A 23,562-nucleotide genomic window follows, 5' to 3' on the forward strand; every position below is an offset into this window, starting at 1 on the left:
ATGTCTTTTTTGTTTCCATGCGGAGGAGCGGCACCCGGCCTCCTCTCACCACCCCCCTCTGCTTCTTGTCCCCCAGTTACTAGGGAGTCACCCCAGTGTCGTGCGTTGGGAAGGACAGTGCCTTCCTGAACCTATTGTGCCCCACCCAGCTTGTGTTTCCCAGTACTATCCTCTCCTACCCCAGGCCCCTACCCACCTGCATTGAGGCCCGTTTGGTAGGTGCTGGCATTGGCCTCCATTGTGACAGTAGCCCTCACTACATGGGGACACACAGGTGACACCATTCTGGGGGCTGTAGACCAGCTTGTAGCCCTCGTAGCCATCACAACGGAAGTAATAGTCCAGCATACTCAGGTTCACTGTAGGCAGGACAAAGACACATATAGAACAAGCAAACAGTGGGGGTAATTCATGCCTTTTTCACTGAGAAGTCAAATGTCAGGTGCTATCCTGAGAAATAATTGGTTGAGTGCACAGATATCTGTATCTGTGGGTACTCAGTTCTACAGGGTTGATCCAATCAACAGTGTGTAACGGAGTGGGGGCGCTTAGTAAATAAATTACTGTACAGCCCTAAGGGTTGTCACCAAGGGGGTGACAGTTTTCAGGGTCTGAAAATGCCAGTTGTGAGAGCACATGCTCAGAAGTTAGCCAAACCTCATACTCTCCGAATGACCAGCTATGTGATGGGGACCTTTCCTAAGTGATAAATTTCACTCAGAGATTTGCAAACCTCAGAGCTGACTTAACCTGCTGCCTCTTCAACTGCAGACCTGCATGTGGGGCCACATACTTTCTACTGGGGCTTGATGTGGCCCTCGGGTCTGTGACGGCTCCTCTAGCTACTTCTCTCCTCTTCCCCAGTTGTCTCGATATTGTCCCCAAGATAGAGCGAGCGACTCACGGGCCATCACATCCTGGATATCTGCCCTCGAGATGGGGAAGAAGGTGACATTCCTCCTGGCTTCAGGGTTGCTCCTCTTCAGCCGCCCACTCCGAGCCTGGAGGAGGAAGACCTCCACCACAGCGTCTATGAGCTGGTGGTTCAGGAAATGGATGACAGGCCCCCTGGGACGGTACTGGAAGTGGGAGACGACCCGCCAGTGTTGAATTGACTTGTCAGAGGGCTGTGCTGAGGGAGAGCTGTGTGGGAGGGTAACAGTGAGGGTTTGAGGAGCAGGGGAGAGGAGACGGGCGTCATGGAGGGACAGCCTCACTTACATCCGAGTCAGTTCCACTTGGCTGTTCCAGAGAAAAGCCCGCACATCCAGGGTCCCTAGCCTGTATGCCACCTACAATGGGGGAAAATGAGAGGGGGGGGGGATGAGAGGACAGGCTGAATGAGAATCAGAAAGGCCCCACCCACCTTTGAATGCAAGGCCTAGGAGCCCCGGAGCCCATCTCTTCTCACCTGAGACTGGCCTTGGTCCTAGCTTAGTAAATATTCAATGGGTGAGGGATGAGGCCCTTTCCCCCCAGTATTGCCAGGGGAACCTCTGAAACAAACACCTCTGCTTGCCCTCCGATCCCAGCCCTTCCTCTCCCCTCATATGTATCAAACACAAATTGTTTAGCTAAGATCCCAGCACGGCCCAGTGCCAGGAATGCCAAGGTGACTCAGGAGCCATTTATTTCAAAGATCCTGCAGGTAAGGGCAGCAGACACACCTTATTGGTTGAGGTTGAGCCTCAGGGTGCCAATAGTAATAATTACTTTGAATGTCTGTCGTGTTTTGGTTCTAAATGTTTTATATGCTTTGTCATTTCAGTGTTGATATGGCCTGATGACGGGTACTCTTTACGCTATCCCTGTTTATACACAAAGCCGCTATAAATAAGCTTGTCCAATTGTTACGCCTGCCCTAGGAAGCCGCAGGGCAGAGATTTGTGTCCCTGTGTAAGGGAGTCTAGAGTTTCCACCATTCACTAATTCACCTACTTTGCTTGGAGCTATCGACAAGGTCATGCTATCGCAGTTCCCTTTGGGAAGTCGGGTGGAGGTGACTTCTTCTGTATAGCAGCCAGCAAGTGTGAATCATGAGGGGTGCCCAGAAGACAGGCTGGGGTGACATGTCACCCTAGAGTCTTCTCAGGGCAAGCTGGTGATTCTAATACATGCTATGGTCTCTAATCCTGAGGCTTCCCAATGTCCAAGGCCCTTGGCCCGCCCCTGGCAAGAGGCTCCCTTCCTTTGGGAAATTAAGGTCGTCGAAGGATGTGCAAGTTATAGCACAGCCCCCATGGGGACCTTTCAAGATCTGCTTCCCACTGGGAGCCCAACAAGCAACACTGACCGAGGCGTTGACGTCAGCCTGGGAGGCGGTCTCATTTTCCCTGAGCAAGAGCACGATGGTCCTCAAGGGAAGCTCTGGAAAGGGAGAAGCAGGACCACTCATCACCCCTGGGACTTCTCAGCCCTCATTAGCTCTCCCTAGCCCAAACTCACCACATGGAAGGAAAACTCAGTTCCAACCTGGTGTTTGGGGGAATTTGGGCCTCAGACACTGGTTTTCCCAACATTCCCAGCCAGGCAGAAGAGACGCGTGAGGCTGGTAGGGATGGCAGGAGGATTTAGTCATACCTTTAGAGATGGTGGGAGTGAAGTCGTTCCCAGCCAGGAAGCAGCGGGTATCAGTGAAGGCTGGGGGGCAGGTGCAAGTGGGCTGGCAGCCTGGAGCCTCAGAGATGTAGCAGTGGCCGTGGTTATAGCAGTAATTTGTAGGGCAGGAATGGTTCTGGCAGACTACAGAGTCTTCGAGAGCTGTAAAGGGGGCAGGACAGTCAGCTGAAGGAGATGAGTAGCCTGTTGAACCCTGACCCCTAGAATATCGTGGGTTTTGTGTGTTTGTTTTCTCCCATGCTCAATCTGTGCTGTGCTCATGGGCTGCTCTGAACCCTAGATCGTCTTTCCCTCATCCTTCTCCAGGCATTTCTCTATAACCTTCTCCCTTCTCCCAGGTAAGCCTTCTCCCACTTCTGCAGAGGCTGTGGCATGCAGCTCAGAGCTGCTCTTGTCAGAGAGGGACCCAGAAAGCTGACGAGAAGGATCCCAGTCTACTTCTGCCCTCACATGGCCATCTCCTGGCTCCACCCACTCTGGTCAAAGACAGTGGTCTCCTGACTCCACTCGGCTGCCTTCAAGGACTGGAGAGGCCACACTGTCATCTCTGGGATGTGGCTACTGTGGCTCAGAAGAAGAAATGCAGGTGGGCAGGAAAGAAGTCACAAGAGAATGTAGGTTCCTCTGTCATTTAGGGTCCCATGGTGACACTTCCGATGTCCTGACTTGAGAGAAGCAGAGCCCCTGAGCCCTGTGTCTCTGAGGATGCCCAGGTGCCCGAGAGTCCCGCTTACCTCAGGTCCCCCACCCTTCTCTACCAGTCTTTCCCCATGTTTTCTATAGCAGGATCTCACAGCTGCTCTGTTCCAGTCCCACCCTCAGCATCTGCATCCTCTCCTCTGGCCCCACGCCATCCACCATCCCCTTCTAAGCCCTCCTACCACAGCTTATCGTGGGGGATTTGAGGATGTGTTGCTAAAGACAGACACACCAGTTTGTTTTTGTCTATCACAGATCCTTGGCCTATCACCTGGACCCAGAACCTGGCAACCTCCTCTTGCCAGGACCCTGTTCCCGGCTCACCTGCACAATGCCGCCCATCTCCAGTCATGTTCGGAGGGCAGGGCCCACAGCCCTTCCCAGGAATGCAGGTCACCTTTGGGAAGCATGGAACCTCACAGAGGTTCTTGGAACGTTCACAGAAGCGGCCAAAGGAGTCCTCATTGCACTTACAGCTGGTCACCTGAATAACAGCAGGGGCTGGTGTTCACAAGCTAAAGGACTTCTAGTATCTCTGCCTGACACTTCAGCCGTGAGAAGGCCTGCTTGTGTTAGCCCTACAGGACAGGACTGGGAGTCCCTGCCCATAGCTACACTATCTCCTCCCTGCCTCTGCACTAGGCTCTCAGCCTCTCCTGTCTCACACTCTTCCTCCTTTCCTGGAATCCCTGATAGAGTGAGACAGGGGGAGAAACAGAGAGGAAAGAGAAACAAGCAAAGAGCCAAAGCAGAAATGGGGCAAGAGCTGCGAACTTGGGTCATGAAACTTGACCACAAACATGGATGGAGAGAATTTTCTCCCAAGGAAAAAAGAGGTGCTTCCTCGACTAGAGGGAAAGCAAATAGAGGAGCTGTAGGTCTCAAGACAACACCCACCCGCTCTTCCCAAGCCCGAGGAGATGGTTGTGGGGAGCTATTCTCTATTACACCCTATGAAGGTTTGTAGTGTCGGAGCCCAGCAGTCTCTGGTCGGGGGAGAAAGGTGGGACAGCTTGCGGGAGGCTATGGACCTCTCTCCAGAGTGTACAGAACTTCCCGTCCTGCACCTCGGTGCTGTGGTAGGGACTATGTGAAAGGCTGAGATGAGCATTTCTAAGTCTGACAGGGTGTGAGGTGGAGCACAAATCTCTCTTGTGCTCTGAGCAGTGATGAAAGTTCCTCTTCCCACAAGATGGGCTCCTGTGCTCCTCACCACCACAGCTCCACCCTCCCCACACGCACCATGCCTAAGGGAGAGCATGCTCTCCGCATCCCTCCATCTGCTCCTCCTCCCCCGCAACCATTAGAGAAGCCCTCCCCAGTTCCCACTACTCACCTCAAGGGAAGAATTGCCCTCCCTGCGGGTCTCATTGTACAAACACTGGCTCTCCATACTGCAGAAGCAAGCCACAGTCCTGGGCTGAAATACGGATGACAAATGAGTCCTAGCGTCCCTTGCTAGAATCTCCAGGGTACATGCTTCTGGAAGTGCTGGTGTCCACAGCAAACTCCCATTATCTGTGCAGAGAAAAAGAGACCTCGATGGCTGGAAGATCCTCTGCTCTGCGGTCAATGCATGCTGGCATCGAACACCCTGCTTCTCCCTGAATTCTGAATGCCACCAGGCATCCTTTTGAGCAAAGACACAATCCCCCCCCCCCCCCCCCCGTAGAGCTGGAATTCCTACAGTGATGGCAGTCATGCTCTAAACTGGAGGGAGGCGGCACCTGCTGAACGAGCTGGGGTGCTGGGTGTAGGTAGAAACAGGAGAAGGCTGCTCCCCTCCCACTAGCGTGAAGAGGCTGCTAAGTGCATCTCTGCCTGAGCCTGTACTTGGATGGGTCTTGCTTGGTGTCAGTGTCTGCTTAACGCTTCCCAAACCGCAGGCTGGAGTGGCTTCGTCTCCCAGAACCTCCTTTCTGCCTTCTCACCATCTCACCATCCTCTCCTCTGACTTCCCAGGCCTTGACCGCTACCTTATCAGACTTCAGACTACAGGGGGGTAGACAGCAGGTTGGAGGGAACAAAGAGTAAGGACGGATGGAGTTGACTTCACACCATCTCCTTCCAGGAGAAGAGCCCAGGCTGGCAGGAAGCCTTGTAATGCCATTGTGTACCAAGGCAGCGCCATATGGAACAAAGGAGATGTAGACAAAGTGTCCCAAAGTGAGACCGATCGGTGGTTAGAGCCCAGAGGAAGGTCCCTGGAGACTCCGGTTTAGCAAAGGAAGTCGCTATCTCTCCTGCTTTAGCCCACCCAGTCACAGCTACTGGCCTATGTTCTCAGACACCATTACTAACCGGGGAAGATGTGCTGTGCTGCTTTAATCCGGAAAGTCAGAGAAGAGAGAAAGTTGGATAAGATTGGCTAACCACTGGAAAAACAACAAAAAGTACCAATAAAGGTATTTGTATTTTTCTTAGTCTTATTCCACAGTGTGTTATTCTTTTAGTAGCTATGATAATGCTGTAAACGTATGGCTCTTATTCCATTTATTTATTTTGTGTCATGTGGGAGCATTCATGGGGAGGTCAGAGTTCAGCTTTTAAGAGATGGTGCTTTCCTTCCACCATATGGGTCTCAGGATGAAAATTAGGTTATCAGGCTTGGTGGCAAGTGCTTTCACCTGATGAGATTCTCATCAACCCTGTAAACTATTATTATTATTTTGAGGAGACAGGGTTTCTCTGTGAGCCCCAGCTGTCCCGAAACTCACTCTGTAAACCAGGCTGCCCTTGAACTTGGAGAGCGGCCTGCCCTCTGTCTCTCAATTCTGGGATTAAAGGTGTTCACTAACACTGCCAAGCTAAACTAGTATTTTTAAAGGTCATACTTGATCATTCTAATGATCTGGTAAATGCTCCATGATGGTTAAAAAGATACATATAACTGGGCATGGTAGCTTATAATCCCAAGGTACAGAGGCAGGCAGATCTCTGTATGTTCAAGGCTAGGCTGTTCTATGTCAGGGACCATTGTCCTAAGAACGTTTGCAGAGAGCCCCACATCCCAACTATCTTGAGAACTGTTTGTTAACAGAACCACAAAAGAATGTTTCCGCTTACACAAAATACACCAGGTGTGCTAACTGGTGACCTTTGCTACCCCCTACCCCCCACCCCAAGCCAAGTTCCTCATTCAAGGGCTATATAAGCTGTAACCATTACCCTAATAAACGGAGACCCTTGACAATTGAATTCTGCTTGGTCTCCTTCTTTTCTCTCGCCCATGATTCTTACAGGTAGAGCCTCTTCAGACCCTGAATAACTGGACCTGATGGACGGGGCAGTTCTACACAGTAAGTTCTAGGACAGCCAGAGTCAGATAGTGAGACTCTTGTCTCAAAAAAAAAAAAAAGCAAGCGTTTTATTAGATGGAAGTAAATGACCTTTGCATTAGCTCTGTGTGCCCAGAGTAAGTCTACCTATTTAGTTCCGTCTATCTAAACCTCTTACTGCTACTCTCTTGGGGAGGGAACCACCTATTAGAACGATAGCTTTCTTTTTCTAGCTTGGGACCATGTGTCTTTCTGTATCCCAGACTGGTCTTGATCTCATGGCAATCCTCCCTCCTCTAAGATGACAGGCTTGAGCTGCTATAGTCAGCTATAAGCACCGATACTAAGAAAGTCTGTTTCTCAGGGCCTGGAGAGATGGCTCCGTGATTCAGAGAACACACTGCTGCTTCAGAGGACCAGAGCTCGATTCCCAGCATCCACTTCAGGTGGCTCACACTGCCTATAACTCCAACTCCAGGGGGATCCAACACCTCTGGCAGGTTCCAGCACCTGAAACCATGTGCACATACCCCTATACACACAGGAACATAATTAAAATTAACAAAAAAGTATTTTCAAAAGAAATGCTGTTTCTCAAGTCAGATGTGGTGATGCGTTCTTGTTCAGTTTCATTTCTGATGCTGCCCTAAAACACCCAGAACAAAAGCTTGGGCTGGGAAATGGGAGTGGGAGAAGGAGAGAGAGAAACAAGATGGGGAGAGGAGGTGGAAGCAAGGAAAACGTTGGCTGGTCTTGGTTACTCACATGAAAAGATAACAGGTTACTGAGCAGAATGAAGAAATGCAAGACAGCCCAAGTTGACTCGGGCCTCTCAGCCCCTACCCCATGCTGTTGCCAGCCAAAGATTCTTACCAGAGAGTTTAAAGCCACTACACTCATTGGTGAGGCTGAATGTGACATCCTTAGAGTTGCTGGTGATCGTAATGATCTCCGTTCGCTCCCTGTAGGCTTGAATCTCGCTGGGGCAGTGGATAGAGGGTGGGTACTGATCTGAAACAGAGAGACACGGCAGAGACTAGCTATGCGCAGGACCCTCTCCAGCCTTCCCTTTCTGCTCACTTTCTCTATAACTCTTCCTACAAGCCTTTCCCAAGCCCGGGGCCCACCTTCCGAGCAGGACTCAGTCTTTCTGCTCTGCAAACTTTAGACTCCTTTTTCCAACCTCCTCCTCAAACTGGGTCATTTCTTCCCTGAACAGAATGCCACGCTGGGCCTTGGGAACAGATGGTTGGTTTTTACCCCAGGAAAAACTAAAACCTGTGAGGGTGATTTGTAAATGGACATTCCATTTTCCAACTCTCCCAATGCTGTTTCTTGGAAGCCTATTATTTCCAGTCCATTGCTTATTAATTCATTCCCATAACAGATTTATCAAGCACGTGATATAGGTATGGCACTAATCTCTATAGCAATGAACAGTGACGGAAAAAGAGGCCTAAGGGAATCATAGATTATAAATCGCACTGAGTAGTTATAAATACTAACGAAAATAATCAGGAAAAGGGTGTGAATAGAGAAGAAAAATGAGACAAGACAGCCCAGAGGGCCTTGTTAAGCAGGCAGTGTTGAAGAATGAGAGAGAACACGCCTATGGCCGTCTGCAGAGAGAGTCTTGCAGGCAAGAGAAAGGCATGTGGAAAGTTACCAGTGAGCCCAAAGAAGCCCGTGGGGTGAAGGAGAGGGGACAAGAGGGGAGTGTCAGGAAAGGGCTTCTGGACGAGGGAGGGGACAGACTGCACTGGGCAGTGAAGGGAAGGCTGTCAGAGGGCCTGAGTAAGCTGGGAGCTGTCAGAGGCTTTGATCCATTAAAGGAATAAAAACGCAGAACTTGAAGGAGTGTCATGAAATGGGGTCCTCGCCTGCTTTCTGTCTCCAAAAAGGCCCCCTTGGTGCCTCCTGTCACTTACTGAGAGTGCCATTCACGTATTGGAATGCTTCAAAGATCATGTTGGTATTTCGTCCGATGGTTGTGTTTCCTGTGGCCAGGGCATCAAACTTGCACTGTGGGTCTCCATGGCACCCAGAGGTCACGTCTTCATTTGAGGTGTTCAACAGTTGGGACAAGAAGACGGGGGTGAAGTTGGAAGGCAGAGAGTCTGTCCTCACCCCAAGCAGACCTGTCCCGTTGATTTGCCCTGTAACGCAGGAGTTATGACGATGGTGTGAGGCTCCAGCCATGTTTAGTTGTGCCTGCCCCTAGTCCTCATGATGGGTGAGGGGTGAGGCATGGGAGCTGGTAAGGATGAAAAGGCTTCTGGCTTCTTCTGAGTCTGGAAATGTCTGCTTCAGTGAGGGAAGGCCACCCACCCCCTTCCCCACTTCCCAGGAGGAACATACAGGTGGAGTGGAGGCAGGGACAAATGTGGGGCAGTGGCAAAATCTTTGGACCTTGCCAAGAGTGACTAAGGTCGCCACAAACACAATGGAGACAGTACAGCAGCCTCCTCACTGACCTGCTCCAGTGGCCTGAGGACCCCAGACTCACATGTCATTCCATAGTGAAAAATGGTCTCCTCAGAGCTGTGGGCAGGGATGGTGGAACCATTGGGCATCCTGAAGTCATCTTCCAGATTGTCATTCCAGACTCCTGTGGGAAAGAGCAGGAGGTTCGTCTCCACAGGAAGGTGGTGTCGTCCACTCTCCAGGGTGCACCTGACAAGACAGCTGCATCTGTCCCCGTCCAGGGTCCCAGGAGGTAGGAGAGGACCATACGCTCACACTGCACCTTTGTGCTTTAGAGAGGGAGAAGAGAACCAGGAAAGATGTGGGGAACGATGGGAGGAAGGAGGCGATAAGGGTCAGAAAAAGAAACGTAGGTGTGGAGGGAGGGAGAGGGTAGCCAGGTGGGCCCCCACCTTTCCCATAGTGCCTCCTTCAGATTCCCTTGAAGAGATGGCAGACAAACAGGAAGTTAGCCTAAACAGTGGGTAAAGCAGCCTCCTCTGAGCCCTGGGGCACTGAGGAAAAACTGGGTAGTGAAGTCCAAGCCGACAGGCGAGACAGCTGCCTGTGCAGGGTTTGAGCTCCATTCTTACCCAGGAGTCCCTGCGTGTGGTTGCGGTACTCCTCTGGGAGGCTGGAGGAGGCATGGAGGATGTTGGAGAGAGCAATCACGGAGATGGTCACTGTTCCGTCGAAGCTGGCTGAAACCTGGGAGCCATTTCGGGTCAGGAGGACACCAGTGGTATTGAACATTGGCAAGTCTGGAAGATAGGGGGACAAGTGACACCCCAGCCAGTACGCCTCTTAGGCCTACGACTCAGCAGCAATGAAGACTTATGACATAGAGGGCACTGGGAATCCTGTCCATGCCTCGACTAAAGGTCCCACGCTACCCAGCTCAGCCTACTGACACTTCCTTCTGCAGTAAGAAACAAGGAACATTCAGTGCCCGGTCTGGGTGAAGAAGGCCCTTCTAATGCAGCAGTTTAAGGGACAGAGGGGCGGAGTACAAACATTCTGTTTTGCTGGGTGTTGCAGCCTCCCCCAGCACACCACTCCCAGGGGGCTGAGATCCTGCTGAAACCAGAAGATGTGGGGTGGGGCTGGGTGCTGACGGCTACTGAGCCTACCTTCATCGGTGTAGCTGGTGTTAAAGGTCACGGTCTGGTTATTGTGTAGAACTCGGATTGTGTCATTGGGTTCCAGGAACCACTGAACCTGGAAAGGAATTGAAGGAGGCCTGAGAGGAGCACGAGCAGGCAGGGCAGAGGCCTGGAAATAAGGCTCTGGAGAGCAATTCAAGGCTATAATCCAGGCCAGTGGAAGAGGTAGGTGACCGACAGGGCAAACGATAAGGATGTACGTGGAGGGAGCTCAGTGGGAATCAGGCTGTCTCACAGCAGCCCTGCGGAGCAGACAATACCATTGCCCCCGCCCTATTGTCCCCATTGTGCTGTGAGAAAACAGTGACATTGTAAGCTTTTGTCAAGGTTGAATAGCCAGTAAGAGATGGCACCTATCTGATTCTGCTGTCTCTACATTTCACTCTTCTCTCTCATCTATAGCTGTGTCCTCTCTCCCTTTGTTCCAGGATGTACGATCACCATGGAAACACATCTCTGGGTGTGTCTACATGAGTGTTTCCTGAAATCTTTAACTGAGAGACAAACTGTGAGCCAAAATAAACCCTTCATCCTAGTTCGGATTACTGTTTTTGTGATGAAAAGTGGTGACCAAAGCAGCTTGGGGAGAACGGGTTTATCTGGCTCACACTTCCACATCATTGTTCATCACCGAAGGAAGGCAGGACAGGAACTCAAGCAGGGCAGGAACCTGGAGGCAGGAGCTGATGCAGAGGCCATGGAGGGATGTTGCTTACTGCCTTGCTTCCCAGGGCTTGCTCAGCCTGCTTTCTTATAGAAGCCAGAACCACCAGCCCAGGGATGGTACCACTTACCATGGACTGGGCCCTCCCACATCAGTCACTAATCAAGAAAATGTCCAGGATAAGCTCCAAAGCAACAGAGAAACCCTGTTTCAGAAAAACCAAAACAGGAAGAAAAACAAAAGAAAGAAAGAAAGAATAAAGAGAAAAAGAAAAAGCCCTACAGGTTTGCCTGCAGCTCAGTGTTATGGAGACATCTTCTTAATTGAGCTTCCCTTCTCTCAGATGGTTGCTTTGTCACGTTGACGTAAAACTAGCCAGCACACCCTTCCTTCCTTAAGCTACTCCTTATCAGGGACTTGGCCACAACAGTGAGAAAATAGAAAACTAATCTCTCCTCTTTCCCTTATTCTCATCCTCCTCCAGTGTCCAGCTGATGGTCCTGGGGAAGGGAACGCGAGGGTACCCTGGATAACCCCTCACTTACTGTGATGGGGGAAGCCAGGCTGCTGGTGTTGTACTGAGCCGCAAAGGCAATGAAGTTAGTGGCCTTGGCAGAGCCTGTCTGGGCAGTGCGGCCCTCCAGCAGGAAGGAGGAATTTGTGTCCTGGGCCTGGACCAGCAGAAAGTCCCCCAGCCCATTGAAGGTGTAAGTGACATTATCCAATGTGGTGATGTGGGGATCGCCGTATGTCCACGCTGAAAGAAAGGATGTTACACGTTAGCATAACTGCCCAGCAGGTAGGCCTTCTGTCTTGGTGGACTCAAGCTCCGGCAAATTCCCCTGGCTTCCACAACCTGACCCAAAGGCCTCTTATGCTTGTAGTCCCTGACCCAGCTCTTGCCCCTATGCCATTGCTATATACAAAGCCTTCTGTTTGCTGTTAGGCTCACACGAGGCTTGCCCCCATCATCCCTGTGGTCACAATTCTGCCCTAGGAAGCTGATCTCTTGCTAACCCAGGCTCCCTTCCTGGATGCTCCACCTCCACATGATGCTCACCGGGCCGTGGGGGTCTGTACGTAGCACAGCTAAGGTGGGGCCGGGCGCGGTGGTAAAGGGCACAGAAGGAGGGCTTGTCGTTCCAGTGACAGCACCACTTTTGTGCCTCCCGCTCCTGCTCTGTGGAGAAGAACGGTTTGTCAGAGGGCAGAGCACCCCAGAGCCAGCAGGCGGGTATGGTAGAGCATGGTGCTATCAGTGGCTGGAGTACGCGTCTGGAGACAGGCACGGCGCAGCTCACATCCTCCCGTGCTCAGTGACTGGCAGTAGTCTGTGACAGAAAGTCATTGCATTTCCTCCTTGAAGGCATGTGGGGCTATTACATAACATGGCAAATCGTATAAGCCGTCAGAGGGCCAGGGGAAGAGCGGACATAGACAATGGGATAAAGAGACTAGAGCGGGCCCCAGGGTGGGCAGCAGCAAGCTACCCTGCCCTGTTCATCTCCGTGTGCTCCCGCAGAAGGTCTCTGTGGGGATATGATTTCAAGTCTCCGTCCTGTTAAGATGTGTTGAGGTCTCCATGGAGACACATACCAAACTGCCAAGGACTGTGCATTCTCCAGCCTTCCCGAAACTCTCCCCAGCGGCCGTAGCTGCAGCACACGCCCCCTCGCCCAGAGGAGAAGCTGCACAGTTGCCTGTCACTGCCGTACTGCCACCCTGCAATGAGATCAGCCATCCTCAGGCCAAGGAACTTACGATAGGTGGAGATGAACAGGGCGAGTTCGTCTGCGGGGTGGGGTGCTCAGGGTGTCTGGGAAAGGGTAGAACAGGTGTGAGCAGAGGTGACGGTCGGTGGGGGTTTGTGAAGGGCGGGAGAGGGGTATCACCTGTGTTCATGCGCCAGAATCGCAAGTCCCGTCGTCCCTGTTGCCAGGAGCAAGGGCAGGAAAGCTGGCTCCAGCCCCAGCTCCAGCCCCAGCTCCAGCCGGGCCACCGAGGCTGGCTCTCCAGCCACCACAGACACTTGAGCCGGTAGTTGGGCCTCACCTCCTTGTGTAGCCTGTAGAACTGCAGCCCCCTGATGCCTGGGAGACAAGGAGATCAGTGATTACCGCGGGGCAGGGCCTGCAAGCTCTGCTTCAGCTTAGGCTCCACACAAACTCCGACTGCATCCTCCATCCTGAGCCCTGCCTCTCTGGACAGCTCTTCCTAGGAAGGGCCCCGGCCACGATTTATCTTCAAACCACCTTGAACAGAAGCTCCCAAAACACTTCAAGTCTTAGACTCTCTGGCAAAACTGTGGGACAAGTGCTGGGCAGGGAGGCGACACTGTGATCCAGTCTGACCTGCCTGCCTCCCTCCTTCGCTGTTCATTCTCCCTATCTCCTCCCTCCTTCCCTTCCCGCTGTCTGTCTCTCTCTTTCTCTCTGCCGCACCTTCCAGTTCCTAAACCACCACCTCCTCCTCTAGAGACATGCCATCCATCCAGTCATGCCGTCAGACCCTCGGTCTTTATAATGTACCCTTCCTTTCCTTTCAGTGGCCACAGCAACCAGGACAGAGGTAGGTCCCTGCCCAGAGGCTCTGGAAGTCACAGAGAAATTGGCATGCTAGTAGGGCCTTGCTCTAACACCGTGAGTCTGTGGAAGCCACATTTGGGCCCAGATACCATCTTGGGAAGTGGGAAGTCACTAGAAAAATCCTCAATGGAGTTGTGAAGTTTAAACCTTCAATACATTGGAAATTTCATACAGCACACTTCTTCAGGGAGAGAAGACTCCAGAGCCCTGCCCCAGACATAGTATGTTGTAGTATATGAGATTTTCAGCCCTATATCCACCTGAATTAAGAAACTGAATGTTTTCAGAAGAATAGCATTATTATAATGACCTGTTCATACATGCACGCGTACACACATGTACATACATACACATATGCACACACATGCCTGCATGTGAACACGTACATATATGCATGTGTGTGCACACATGCACACACACACACCGTGAGACACTCTAAATCATAAGCAGATGTGTTTGACAAAGAACGCTGATGTCACGGGAAAGCTCTTTCATGGGGTGACACCCACCTACCATTTGACTTCGCTCATATTTCTGATTGCCAGACATCTTTGTCCCAGATCAATCAGACCTGAATTCATGCTTCAAGATCTACATGGTGCCGGGCAATTGTGGCGCACACCTTTAATATCAGCACTCGGGAGGCAGAGGCAGGCGGATCTCTGTGAATTTGAGGCCAGCCTGGTCTGCAGAGTGAGTTCCAGAACAGACTTCAAAGCAACACAAAGAAACTCTGTCTCGAAAAAAAAAATCTACATGGCTGACTTCTCCCCAGTGCTAGCATGCCCTCTTTGCCATCACAGTTTGGAAGCTGGCCTTTCTTCCCCTTTGGAGCCTCTCTCTATTACACTGAGTCACAAAGAAAGAGCCACGGACACTTGCCTCTGGCCACTAGGGTCTCTCCCACAGAGAATGCTTGTGGAGAGCCAGTGTGGCTGACCTTTCTCACCTTCTCCTTTCATTTTTCTATTAACCCACTGCCTGGCATATAATAGGTGTTCGATAAATGTTGATTAAGTGAATGTCAGCCTTTTGGAACTCCTCCTGGTCAATCTCCACAAGGATTTCATTCCAGCGCTGGAATGGGACATTTAGATGCTCATCCTAACTCCCTACCTGCAATACCCTTGTCCTCACACAAGAACCTGAATGCCCACTGACAGACATCCAGGGTTTGGCTCTCCCAAGGAAGGGGACTTACAGGGGCTGAGGGCGTGAAAAGAAATTGTTGCCTAGAGGATGCCAACTGTGGATGCACCTGTAGGTGGTCGGCCTGTGCAGGACGCTCTCTGGGTGGCAGAGAGCGACGGCGGTCTAGGACTGCCATGGCTATAGAGTAGTGGGCAAGGGAGGACTGGGGCCAGCTCATACAGCTGGGTGGCACTTTTACCTAATTTGGAATTCAGGAATCGATCTGGACGGTACTTCTCCATTGCTGGCCGGAGTATCAGCGGGCTGTTTTCAAAATACCCATCTCCACTGCAGGCAAAGGGAAAGACTCTCAGGCCTGGGTGTCACACTCAGGCTCTTTGCTCTCAGCTGAAAACCACCCACACATTTAGTCTGTCAGTCACTCCGGCTAGCCCCCGTCAGCAGCTGGTAGCCCGTGCTCAGTCAGGTGGGCAGCCAGACTGAGTCACAAGCCCCAGCGCTGAGGAGGAAGAGAGGATGGGTGGGGGTGGGGAGCCTCTGCTTCACCCCACATCTGATCAGTGACAGTGGGCTCACTCAGGACACAGCGGCTGTGAAAGCAACAGAGCTGAGGCCATATTTCCCTTTGTTTCCCTTGAAGCTCTCTGAGAGCGTACTGCAAAGGATGGCTCAAGGCCAGTCTCTGAAGCCAGGCAATCACTGCCAGCTCGACTTGGGCACTCACTAGCTTGGTGGTCATGGTAATTTAACATGTCTGACTTTGGGGTTTTCTATCTGGGTGACAGAGATGTCGTTTGCAACCACGCCACAGCTTTGTAAAGTTCCAGTGTCGAGACATTTGCAAAGCCCTCGGATCTGAGTGGAGAGATCCCGCCACCTTCACCATCAGTGTGGATCCAGAACGGAAGGAGGCAAGCAGCAACAGCCATGGTGCTAGCGTAGGGGCATGCCCACAGAGAGTGCTCTGCTGTCTCACAGGCTGGAGGACAAATTCTCCATCTGACATCTCTGGTGGGGACACCGAAGATGGTGTGAAATTGCCAGCTCCCTGGGTAATGACACACTTTCCTTCTTCCATTGCCCGCCAAAAGCCAGTCCAAGCCATGCGCTTGTAGGGCAGCCTGGACACACCCCGGTGGAACAGAAAACCGTCTGTGGCAGTTACTGCAAGCCCACGATGCATGGCCATCACAACTGATTGCCTCACAGGCAGGGGTTGGGAGCTGTTGCCTCAGAGACTGCGGCGCCTTCCTGTGTAGGAGCTCACACTACAGCTAGCCATGGCCTCTCTACTCGGTGCCTTCTCTTGCTAAGCTGTAGAGCGCCAGGAATCACAGATTCCAAACTTGCATGTCTGTGTTCAGATGCCCGCTTTGCCACTTTGAAATTCTGCTTGAACCTAAGTTTTCTTGCCTAGAGGACAATGAACGGTCTTATATTATAGGATACTGGTCAGCTATTGTCGGTGGCTGTGATCACAAATTAAATAAATAAATAGATAAATAAATAAATAAATAGAGTATGTGATGTAATAGGAGTAATGAGCCGCTATTACCTGAAAAGCCAGCTAAGGTCAGTGGAAATCAGAAAGGTCAAAGGTTGAAAGGCTCCAGTGCACAGGTCTTGGGATGGCAGGATGAATGTGTGTGTGTGTGGGGGGAGGGGGTGATTTTCACTAAGAAGCTGCATCTTCAAGGATCGGACAGGAGTGTGAGCAGGGAGCCTTTATCTCTCACAGTTCAATGCTGACAGCTAGCTGATCCTGTCCTACCTGGAGAAGCCCATGACGACTCTGTTGCTCAGACTTTGGGTCACATCCCAGCGCATCCCACCACTCTGGTAGAGAAACAGGGCGTAGGAACTGCTTCCATCTGTGGAGAGGATGGCTTGGTAGGTATTGGTCTGGAAGTCGGCGAGAGACAAATAGAGACATCTATGAGAGGTCTGGAGGTTCCTCGCTGGTGCCCCACACCCTGGTGCCCCCACGCCCCTGGCCAGACACAGGCCTGTCACCTGTCCCTGGTCCACCTGGGCTGGACTTGCAGGCAAGTTTGCTGTGATCAGAGCATCAATTATCTTAGGTATAGAAGCACTTAGAGTGGCCAGTTCTCCTTCCTTGTGACTCTTTTGCAGGGAAAGGAAATAAAGGGCTCTGGGTTGCAATCCCATTAGAAGGTGGTGTTTTAAGAGAGAGCTACAGGAACCTGAGAGGTTGGAGGAGACAGCAGAGCTGACAAAGGCCTCCTTGTCTCTCCCTTGTGGTATAGAGGACCTGTCCCAGGTAGTCAGTGAACTGTTTGCTGAGCGCCATGTGCTGATACTTCACTCTAGTGAAGGGAGCTGACTTGTGTAAGTCACATGACCTTGTCAGCCCACAGACATTTCTGCCTGTAAATGCAGTCAAGGTTTCTGCCTGCTGTGAGTACTCATAGACCGTGCTTTCAGGGGCTAGCTATAGCCAGCAGTCTTTCCTCCAGTCAGGGAGGCTCCCTAGGAGCCTACTGGGATGTCTGGCTCCCACCAGGCTCACAGGGAGCCAGCACCCATGGTCCACTCACCCCATAGTTCCACTGGGCAGGATAGGCAGGAACGTTGAACCAGGTGACTTTCAATGTCCACTTGGCTTTGTAGCTCCAATCACTTGTGAACTCACGAATCAAAGTCTCCACCTTCCGGATGAGCTCATTGTTTTCATCATGAAGTGTGTTGTACTCCTAGAAAAGGAAAGTAGGCACAAGCAAGGAATTCAGAGTCCCATTCAGTTCCCATAAGGCAGTGGTTCTCAACCTGGGAGTCTCAATCCCTTTGGAGTTTGAACAACCCTTTCAAAGGGGTCACATATCAGATATCTGCATTACAATTTATAACAGTAGCAAAATTACAATTATGAAGTACCAACAAAAATGATTTAACGGTTGGGGTCACCACAGCATAAAAAACTGTATTAAAGGGCTGGAGCACTAGGGAATGTTGAGAACCAGAGCCCTAAGGGGTACCTGCTTCCTGCTTGGGGATGCTGTTCACTTCAGTGCCCGTGGCTTGTACATCGTTTCCACAAGTCTTTGGACTTTAAGATCAATTTAAATTTAGGCTGCAGGAAAATCTGGGGCATGTGAGCTAGAGAGTCCCTACCTTAGAAAGTTAAACCTTCTAGAATTGAACAGATACATCTCTTAGCTCAAACTGACTTGGATGATATGGCGACGTGTGTCAAATTCTACATTCCTGTGTCTAGCTCATAACTCCTAAAGATGCCTTTCCATCTTTGGAACCTAGGTAGTTCCTTGTCAACGGCAGGCACACAAACACACTTGCTATGGCAGCCGATGCTACATACTTTGACAGACTGGAATTATTAACTTAACTCAGAAATGGAGAGGGGGGTCTGTTTGGCTCAGACTCATTAAGACAGACCCTCTACAGCTCCATCCCTGCCCCCTGCAGGCCTCCGCATGGTTGGAGTAGGGTGTTCCAGGGTCTCTTTAGCATTCTTTCTTGGCTTCCTCCCTACCCTGTATTTAAGCTTCGGTGGCTTCCCACACAAGCCGAGGCTGTGATGCAATGCCCTTCCACTGCCCTTAATCTCTCCAGACAGAATGCTGGAACTCCTGACTGTCAAGGCTTTGAATGACCCACCTGGTAGAATATGGTTCCCCTGGAGCTAGAGAAGTCAGCATCATCCCAGAATGGGGCCACCATGGCCACCTTTTCCATTCCTGTGAAGCCTCCTTGAGGTGGGTTGGGGTAGGAGAAGATGCTGTAGTCTGACTCTGGAAAAATGATCTGGCCATTATCTGTGAACTGAACACAAGGGTTCTCGGTTAGGGATTGTTGAAGGAAGAGTTATCCCCATCTAAGGGCCAGCTTCTCAGAAGCGTGCTCCCCCCCAGTGCCCCTCTGTGCAGAGGGTGAGAGGTGTCAACCTTGATGGTCTCCTCGTCCACTTCTCGCCTTCTAGGAGAACTTGTTACCTAAGCACCTTACAAATACTCATCCCTATCAGGACAGTTTCAGATCGTCCAAAGTAGTGGATGGTGTCCTGCTTCAGTGGGGTAGCCCAGCCATTGTCAGAGCAAAGCTTCTTGGTAAGCCTCACCCTTAAAGCTTGGGAAGAGGCAGAAGAGGACAAAGGAGTCAATGTCCTCCTCCCAGTACTGTGTTGACCTCTCAGTTGGGTGTTACTACTCCTCTCCCTGAGGGCAAGTGGAGCCTATCACCATTCCCAGAGAATCAGGAAGTAATCACAAGAAATGAAAATGAGGTAAACCAACCAAGTTCCCAAGCATAGCTTATTCCTCATGAAAAAAACAAAAACAAAACAAAACAAAAAACTTGTTAAATAACTGTGATCTCTTCTTACTAGGGAGAGGACAGTTTTGCCCAGACGGGCAGGGAGGCATGACTTCATTCAGCCTTCCCCAACTAGAAATTGTTATAAAAGAAGCGATGGAGGTGTTGTGCAGCAAAGGTGACTCCTATTCTCCCTTCTGCTCAGTCACGGCCGTCTCCATGCCTGGGGGAGATACAGGGCCCGGATAACACAGGCCACAGACTTAAAACAAGGGCTTCAGCTGGAGACTCACGTAGAAGGAATCCCGAAGAGAGGAGCCGAGAGGGAAGCCAATCTGGATCTTGAAGAGGGGCGAGGTAAAATCCACTGTCCTGGCAAACAACCGGTGGTCTCCAACTTCAGGGCTTGTCCCGTAGGGGAAGAGGGGAATGCCTAGACCAGGACAAAGGAGAGAACAGCACCCTTGCGGGCCTTTGCTTCTTCAGGTTCAGAAAGATCCCCAGGGAGTTTTCCCTCATCTGCTGCTTACCTCGGCCCTCTTTCTGAAAGCGCCCCTAGGCCCTGACTCTTTGCTGCTCCACGCATAGCTAGCACATCCTCCTTGTATATTCTCAGCTGGGACCCTTCTCATTCCTCAGCTGAGGACAACCTGACTTAATGGCCCTGCCACGAGGGTGTCAACTGTACGCTCTGATGGAGAAGTCAGAACTGCCCAAGGGCGAAAAGATGAAACTTTGAGACCACAAAGAACAGTCATTTAAAGGCCTTTTCATAAAATGGCCCTTGTTTCCTGAAATGGTATTTCTCCAGATAAATCTGAAGAAACACCCCCCCCCCAGCCCCAAAATTACTCTAGGCCACCCTTACATCTTTGGATTCCAGCTTGGGACCTTGTCCTAGGTATTTTTCAAGTGGACCTCACTCTATACCGTAGCATCAACTCATTAGGACCCTGGCTTGGCCTTGATTGGCTTAGCTCAGAGTCTCTACATAGCTCTCGGATTCCTCACTGACCCCTTGCTTGACCCTCCCAAATTTATCCATACCAGCCATCACTGTGCAAATCTAGATCCTTCCTGGTTGCCTCAACCACAAGGTTTTTGCACACACCAGACTCCTTAGAGTCCTTAGACCCCCCCCCACTCTTCACTCTTACTCCTGGCAATCCCAATGCTTAGAGCTCCTACCCCCATTCAACACGAGGACTATCTTTTCACTCCCGCGGCTGTATTCTAGCTGCTCAGACCATCCAACCTATCTGAGGTGCTCCCCCTTCCCCAGCTCCCATCCGGAAGTCTCCTGTCCACCTTGATCCTATTCTCACATTGCTTACAGGCTTGTACCTGGTATCCTGGCCTTTCATCTACAGAACAGTTTATCGGTCCCCTGCTCACTCCCCCGTCTCCATCTCCCAGCCAATACAATGCACAAAATCACCCTCAGCACCCAGCTTTGGTGTTGTTCCCTGTAATCTCTGATCCCGGAGAGCCGAGACTGTAACCAAGTGGTCCTAAACACTCAGTCATCATCCCTCTAGAGGAAATACAAGTGGGGGAAGGTGGTTCATTCGTGGCCTGGATGGGACAGAGTAGAAACCCAAAGAACTGGATCCCTCAACAACACAGAAGGACCTAAACTGGCAAATCCAGTCTCGCAATCACAGCGAGAAAGTCTGTGCAGTCTTGAAGTCTGGCTCGGGTAGAAAGCAGAGAGGGAATGTCTTACGGGCATCACTCACCCTGCTCTGGTAAAGTGGGGATTGGGGGCACTGTTGACCTGGAGGTTGGGGTTGTGCTGGGCGTGGTAAGGGTCAAGGAAGTAGTAGAGAGTGATGTGCCTTTGGCACTGTCTGTCTTCGGGGAGCTTGTGGTCATTCCTGGAAATATAGGAAAAGAAGACAAGAGTGGTTTTTACGTCACAGAAAATGAGGAGCTGGGAGAGACAGCTGAAATGTTTGTTTATATACTGGTCAACAGTCACTGCCTCCATGTATACGCAAACAGGACAGAAGGAGAGGAGGGGCTAGTCGTCATTCACCGTGGGAGCCTCACCTCAGCTGACTCACCTGAGGAAGATGTCCCATGGGAAGGGGTGTCTGTCGCAGTGGGGCCAGGTGAAGAGGATGAGTGGTTTTCTGTGGTCGGCTTTGTGAGGATGCTGGTTTGAGATGTGGTGGAAGACGCCATGCTGGTTGTCCGGGAACTCCGAGAATATGTAGATGACGGCCGCGTAGAGGTGCTGTGGGCTAGGATTGTTGGTTTTCCGGCTAGAGTTGTGTTTGGAACTCTTGATGTGGCAATACTGAGGCTTCTGGTGACGTGTGCAGATGTAGGCCCTGCGTTTCCTGAGGTGAAGTCTGGAGAGGTTGATATGTCTGGTGTAGTTCGAGGTGGGTTACTCCTGCTGGAAGCAGATGGAGTAGTTATTTTGCCGGAGGAGGATGTTCCCTGAGAAACTGTCTGTGTCGGAGTGGGTACACTCGGGGAGAAGGAAAGAGATGATGGCGTGACCTCTGTGAGGGTGGTGTGAGGTGTGCTGCCGGTCTCCGTGCTTCCGTTGTGGATGCTCTGAGAAGATGGTGAATATTCGTGAGTATAGGTGATGGGGGTGGTCACCGTTGACAGGACATTTGCTGAGCTTGTCACTGAGATGTTGGTCATGACAGATGTGGAACTGTGAGGAACTGTTGGAGATTTGGTTCCAGTATTTCCTGAGCTAGAGACTGTAGAGACTGATGCCAATGGCATCTCTGACATGGTTGCATTTGTATGGATAATACTGGAAGTGGATAGGTTGTTTGTGTCATTTGGAGATGATGGCCTGTGAGACACTGTCTGTTCAGAACTTGAGCCATGTGGGGTGGTTGAAAAAGTTGATGTGGTCATCTCAGTGAGTGTGGTTTGAGGTGTGCTGCTGGTCCCCATGTTTTCAGTGTGCAGAGTCTGAGAAGATGTTGTCAGTTCCTGAGTCATGGTGATGGGTGTTGTGATTGTAGACAGGACTCTTGGTGAATGTGTCATTGAGATATCAGTATTGACAAGTGTGGAACTTTGAGAAACTGTTGGAGATGTGGTTTCTGTATTTCCTGAGTTGGAGTCTGTAGAGAGTGCTGCTGTCGGCACCTCTGATGACGTTGGACTTGTGTTGATCACAGTAGAAGACAAGCTGGCTGTTTGCCCTGGAGATGATGTCAGTTGGGACACTGTATGGGCAGAAGTTGAGCCACGTGGGGAAGTTGAAAACATCGATGTGGTCACCTCAGTGTGTGTGATTTGATGTGTGCGGCTGGTGTCCATGCTTCCAGTGTGCAGAGTCTGAGATGAGGTCAGTTCCTGAGTGGAAGTGATGGGTGTTGACACAGTGGACAGTTCCTGTGGTGAAGATGTCACTGAGAACTGTGTGGCAGCAGATGGAGAACTTGGAGTAACTACAGCAGTTGTGTGCCCTGCGTCTACTGAGGGGGTTTCAGTAGAGGGCATTCTTGGAGGTGAACTGCCCATGGTGGAAGCATACACAGAGGTTGTGTCTCCAGGAGTAGGAGTTCTCTGGGACTCTGCTTGTGTCACAGTGGGTCCCCTAGGGGAAGATGAATGAGTTGATGAGGACACCTCTGTTATGGGATTTTGAGGTGGGCTGCTGGTCACAATGCTCTCCGTGTGGTCATTGTGAGAAGAGGCTGACAATTCCTGACTAGAGGTGGTGGGAACTGACACTGTTGAAAGTTCCTGTGGTGAAGATGTAACTGAAGCTTCTGTGGTAATCTCTGAAGAGCTTTGGATAATGTCTGGAGCTGTGCTTCCAGGAACAGATCCTGTAGAGGGTGCCGTGGTAGGCACCTCTGATGTGGTTGGGATTTTGTTGATGACAGTAGAACTGGAGGGGACGGGTGTTTCATCTGGAGAGGAAATCCCATGGGACATGGTCTCTGCTGCAGTTGAGCCACTGGGGGAAAGTGAGAGAGAATATTCTGTAGAGGGTCCCGTGGTGGGCACCTCTGATGTGGTTGGGAATGTGTTGGTGACAGTAGAACTGGAGGGGACAGTTGTTTCATCTGGAGAGGAAATCCAATGTGACACCGTCTCTGCTGCAGTTGAGCCACTGGGGGAAGGTAAGAGAGATGATGTGGTCACCTCATTGAGTGTGGTTTGAGCTGTGCTGCTGGTCTCTATGCTACCAGGCAAGTCATTCTGAGATGTTGACAATTCCCCAGTACTGGTGATAAGTGATGTCACTGTTGACAGGACAGTTCGTGAATTCGTCGTTAAGCCATCAGTACTGACAGGTATGGAACTTTGAGAAAAAGTTGGTGTTGTGGTCTCAGTATTTCCTGAGGTGGAATCTGTAGAGAATGCTGCCATTGGCACCTCTGAGATGGTTGGTTTGGTGTTGGAGGCAGTGGAGGTGGAGAGGTTCGTATTTTCTTCTGGAGATGATAATGCTTGGGATACTGTCTGTGCAGGAGTTGAGCCATTTGGGAAAGTTGAAAAACTTGATGTGGTCACCTCTGTGAGTGTGGTTCGAGGTGTGCTGCTGGTCGCCATAGTTTCAGTGTGAAGGTTCTGAGAAGATGTTGACAATTCCTGAGTAGCAGTGATGGGTGTTGTGACTGTTGACAGGACATTTGGTGAATTCGTCATTGACACATCAG

General features: G+C 51.0%; 2 protein-coding genes across 2 annotated transcripts in view; one reads left to right on the top strand and one right to left on the bottom strand.

The window, feature by feature from the left end:
• The window catches only part of Muc20 (mucin 20, cell surface associated), a 27,719-nt gene extending 26,767 nt beyond the window's left edge, over positions 1-952 (top strand). Inside the window, exon 5 of the mRNA XM_075966804.1 lies at positions 897-952. Within this exon, the coding sequence (XP_075822919.1) occupies positions 897-952 (56 nt within the window). The remainder of the gene's footprint in view (positions 1-896) is intronic.
• Muc4 (mucin 4, cell surface associated) overlaps positions 1-22,870 on the bottom strand; it is a 24,601-nt gene extending 1,731 nt beyond the window's left edge. The window contains exons 1-23 of the mRNA XM_075966425.1: positions 20,980-22,870; positions 20,653-20,790; positions 19,207-19,346; positions 18,260-18,424; positions 17,182-17,337; positions 16,395-16,525; positions 14,862-14,950; positions 12,779-12,976; positions 12,483-12,608; positions 11,947-12,066; positions 11,432-11,643; positions 10,190-10,277; positions 9,653-9,820; positions 9,103-9,204; positions 8,525-8,752; positions 7,470-7,607; positions 4,655-4,836; positions 3,643-3,802; positions 2,581-2,760; positions 2,294-2,367; positions 1,222-1,292; positions 905-1,143; positions 197-359 (exon numbers count right to left, since the gene is read on the bottom strand). Coding sequence (XP_075822540.1) covers positions 197-359; positions 905-1,143; positions 1,222-1,292; positions 2,294-2,367; positions 2,581-2,760; positions 3,643-3,802; positions 4,655-4,836; positions 7,470-7,607; positions 8,525-8,752; positions 9,103-9,204; positions 9,653-9,820; positions 10,190-10,277; positions 11,432-11,643; positions 11,947-12,066; positions 12,483-12,608; positions 12,779-12,976; positions 14,862-14,950; positions 16,395-16,525; positions 17,182-17,337; positions 18,260-18,424; positions 19,207-19,346; positions 20,653-20,790; positions 20,980-22,834 — 5,123 coding nt within the window. The 5' untranslated portion in view covers positions 22,835-22,870. The remainder of the gene's footprint in view (positions 1-196; positions 360-904; positions 1,144-1,221; positions 1,293-2,293; positions 2,368-2,580; positions 2,761-3,642; positions 3,803-4,654; positions 4,837-7,469; positions 7,608-8,524; positions 8,753-9,102; positions 9,205-9,652; positions 9,821-10,189; positions 10,278-11,431; positions 11,644-11,946; positions 12,067-12,482; positions 12,609-12,778; positions 12,977-14,861; positions 14,951-16,394; positions 16,526-17,181; positions 17,338-18,259; positions 18,425-19,206; positions 19,347-20,652; positions 20,791-20,979) is intronic.
• Positions 22,871-23,562: the final 692 nt, after the last annotated feature.

The sequence above is a fragment of the Microtus pennsylvanicus genome, chromosome 1 (genome assembly GCF_037038515.1).
Source record: "Microtus pennsylvanicus isolate mMicPen1 chromosome 1, mMicPen1.hap1, whole genome shotgun sequence".
Classification (NCBI taxonomy): domain Eukaryota; kingdom Metazoa; phylum Chordata; class Mammalia; order Rodentia; family Cricetidae; genus Microtus; species Microtus pennsylvanicus.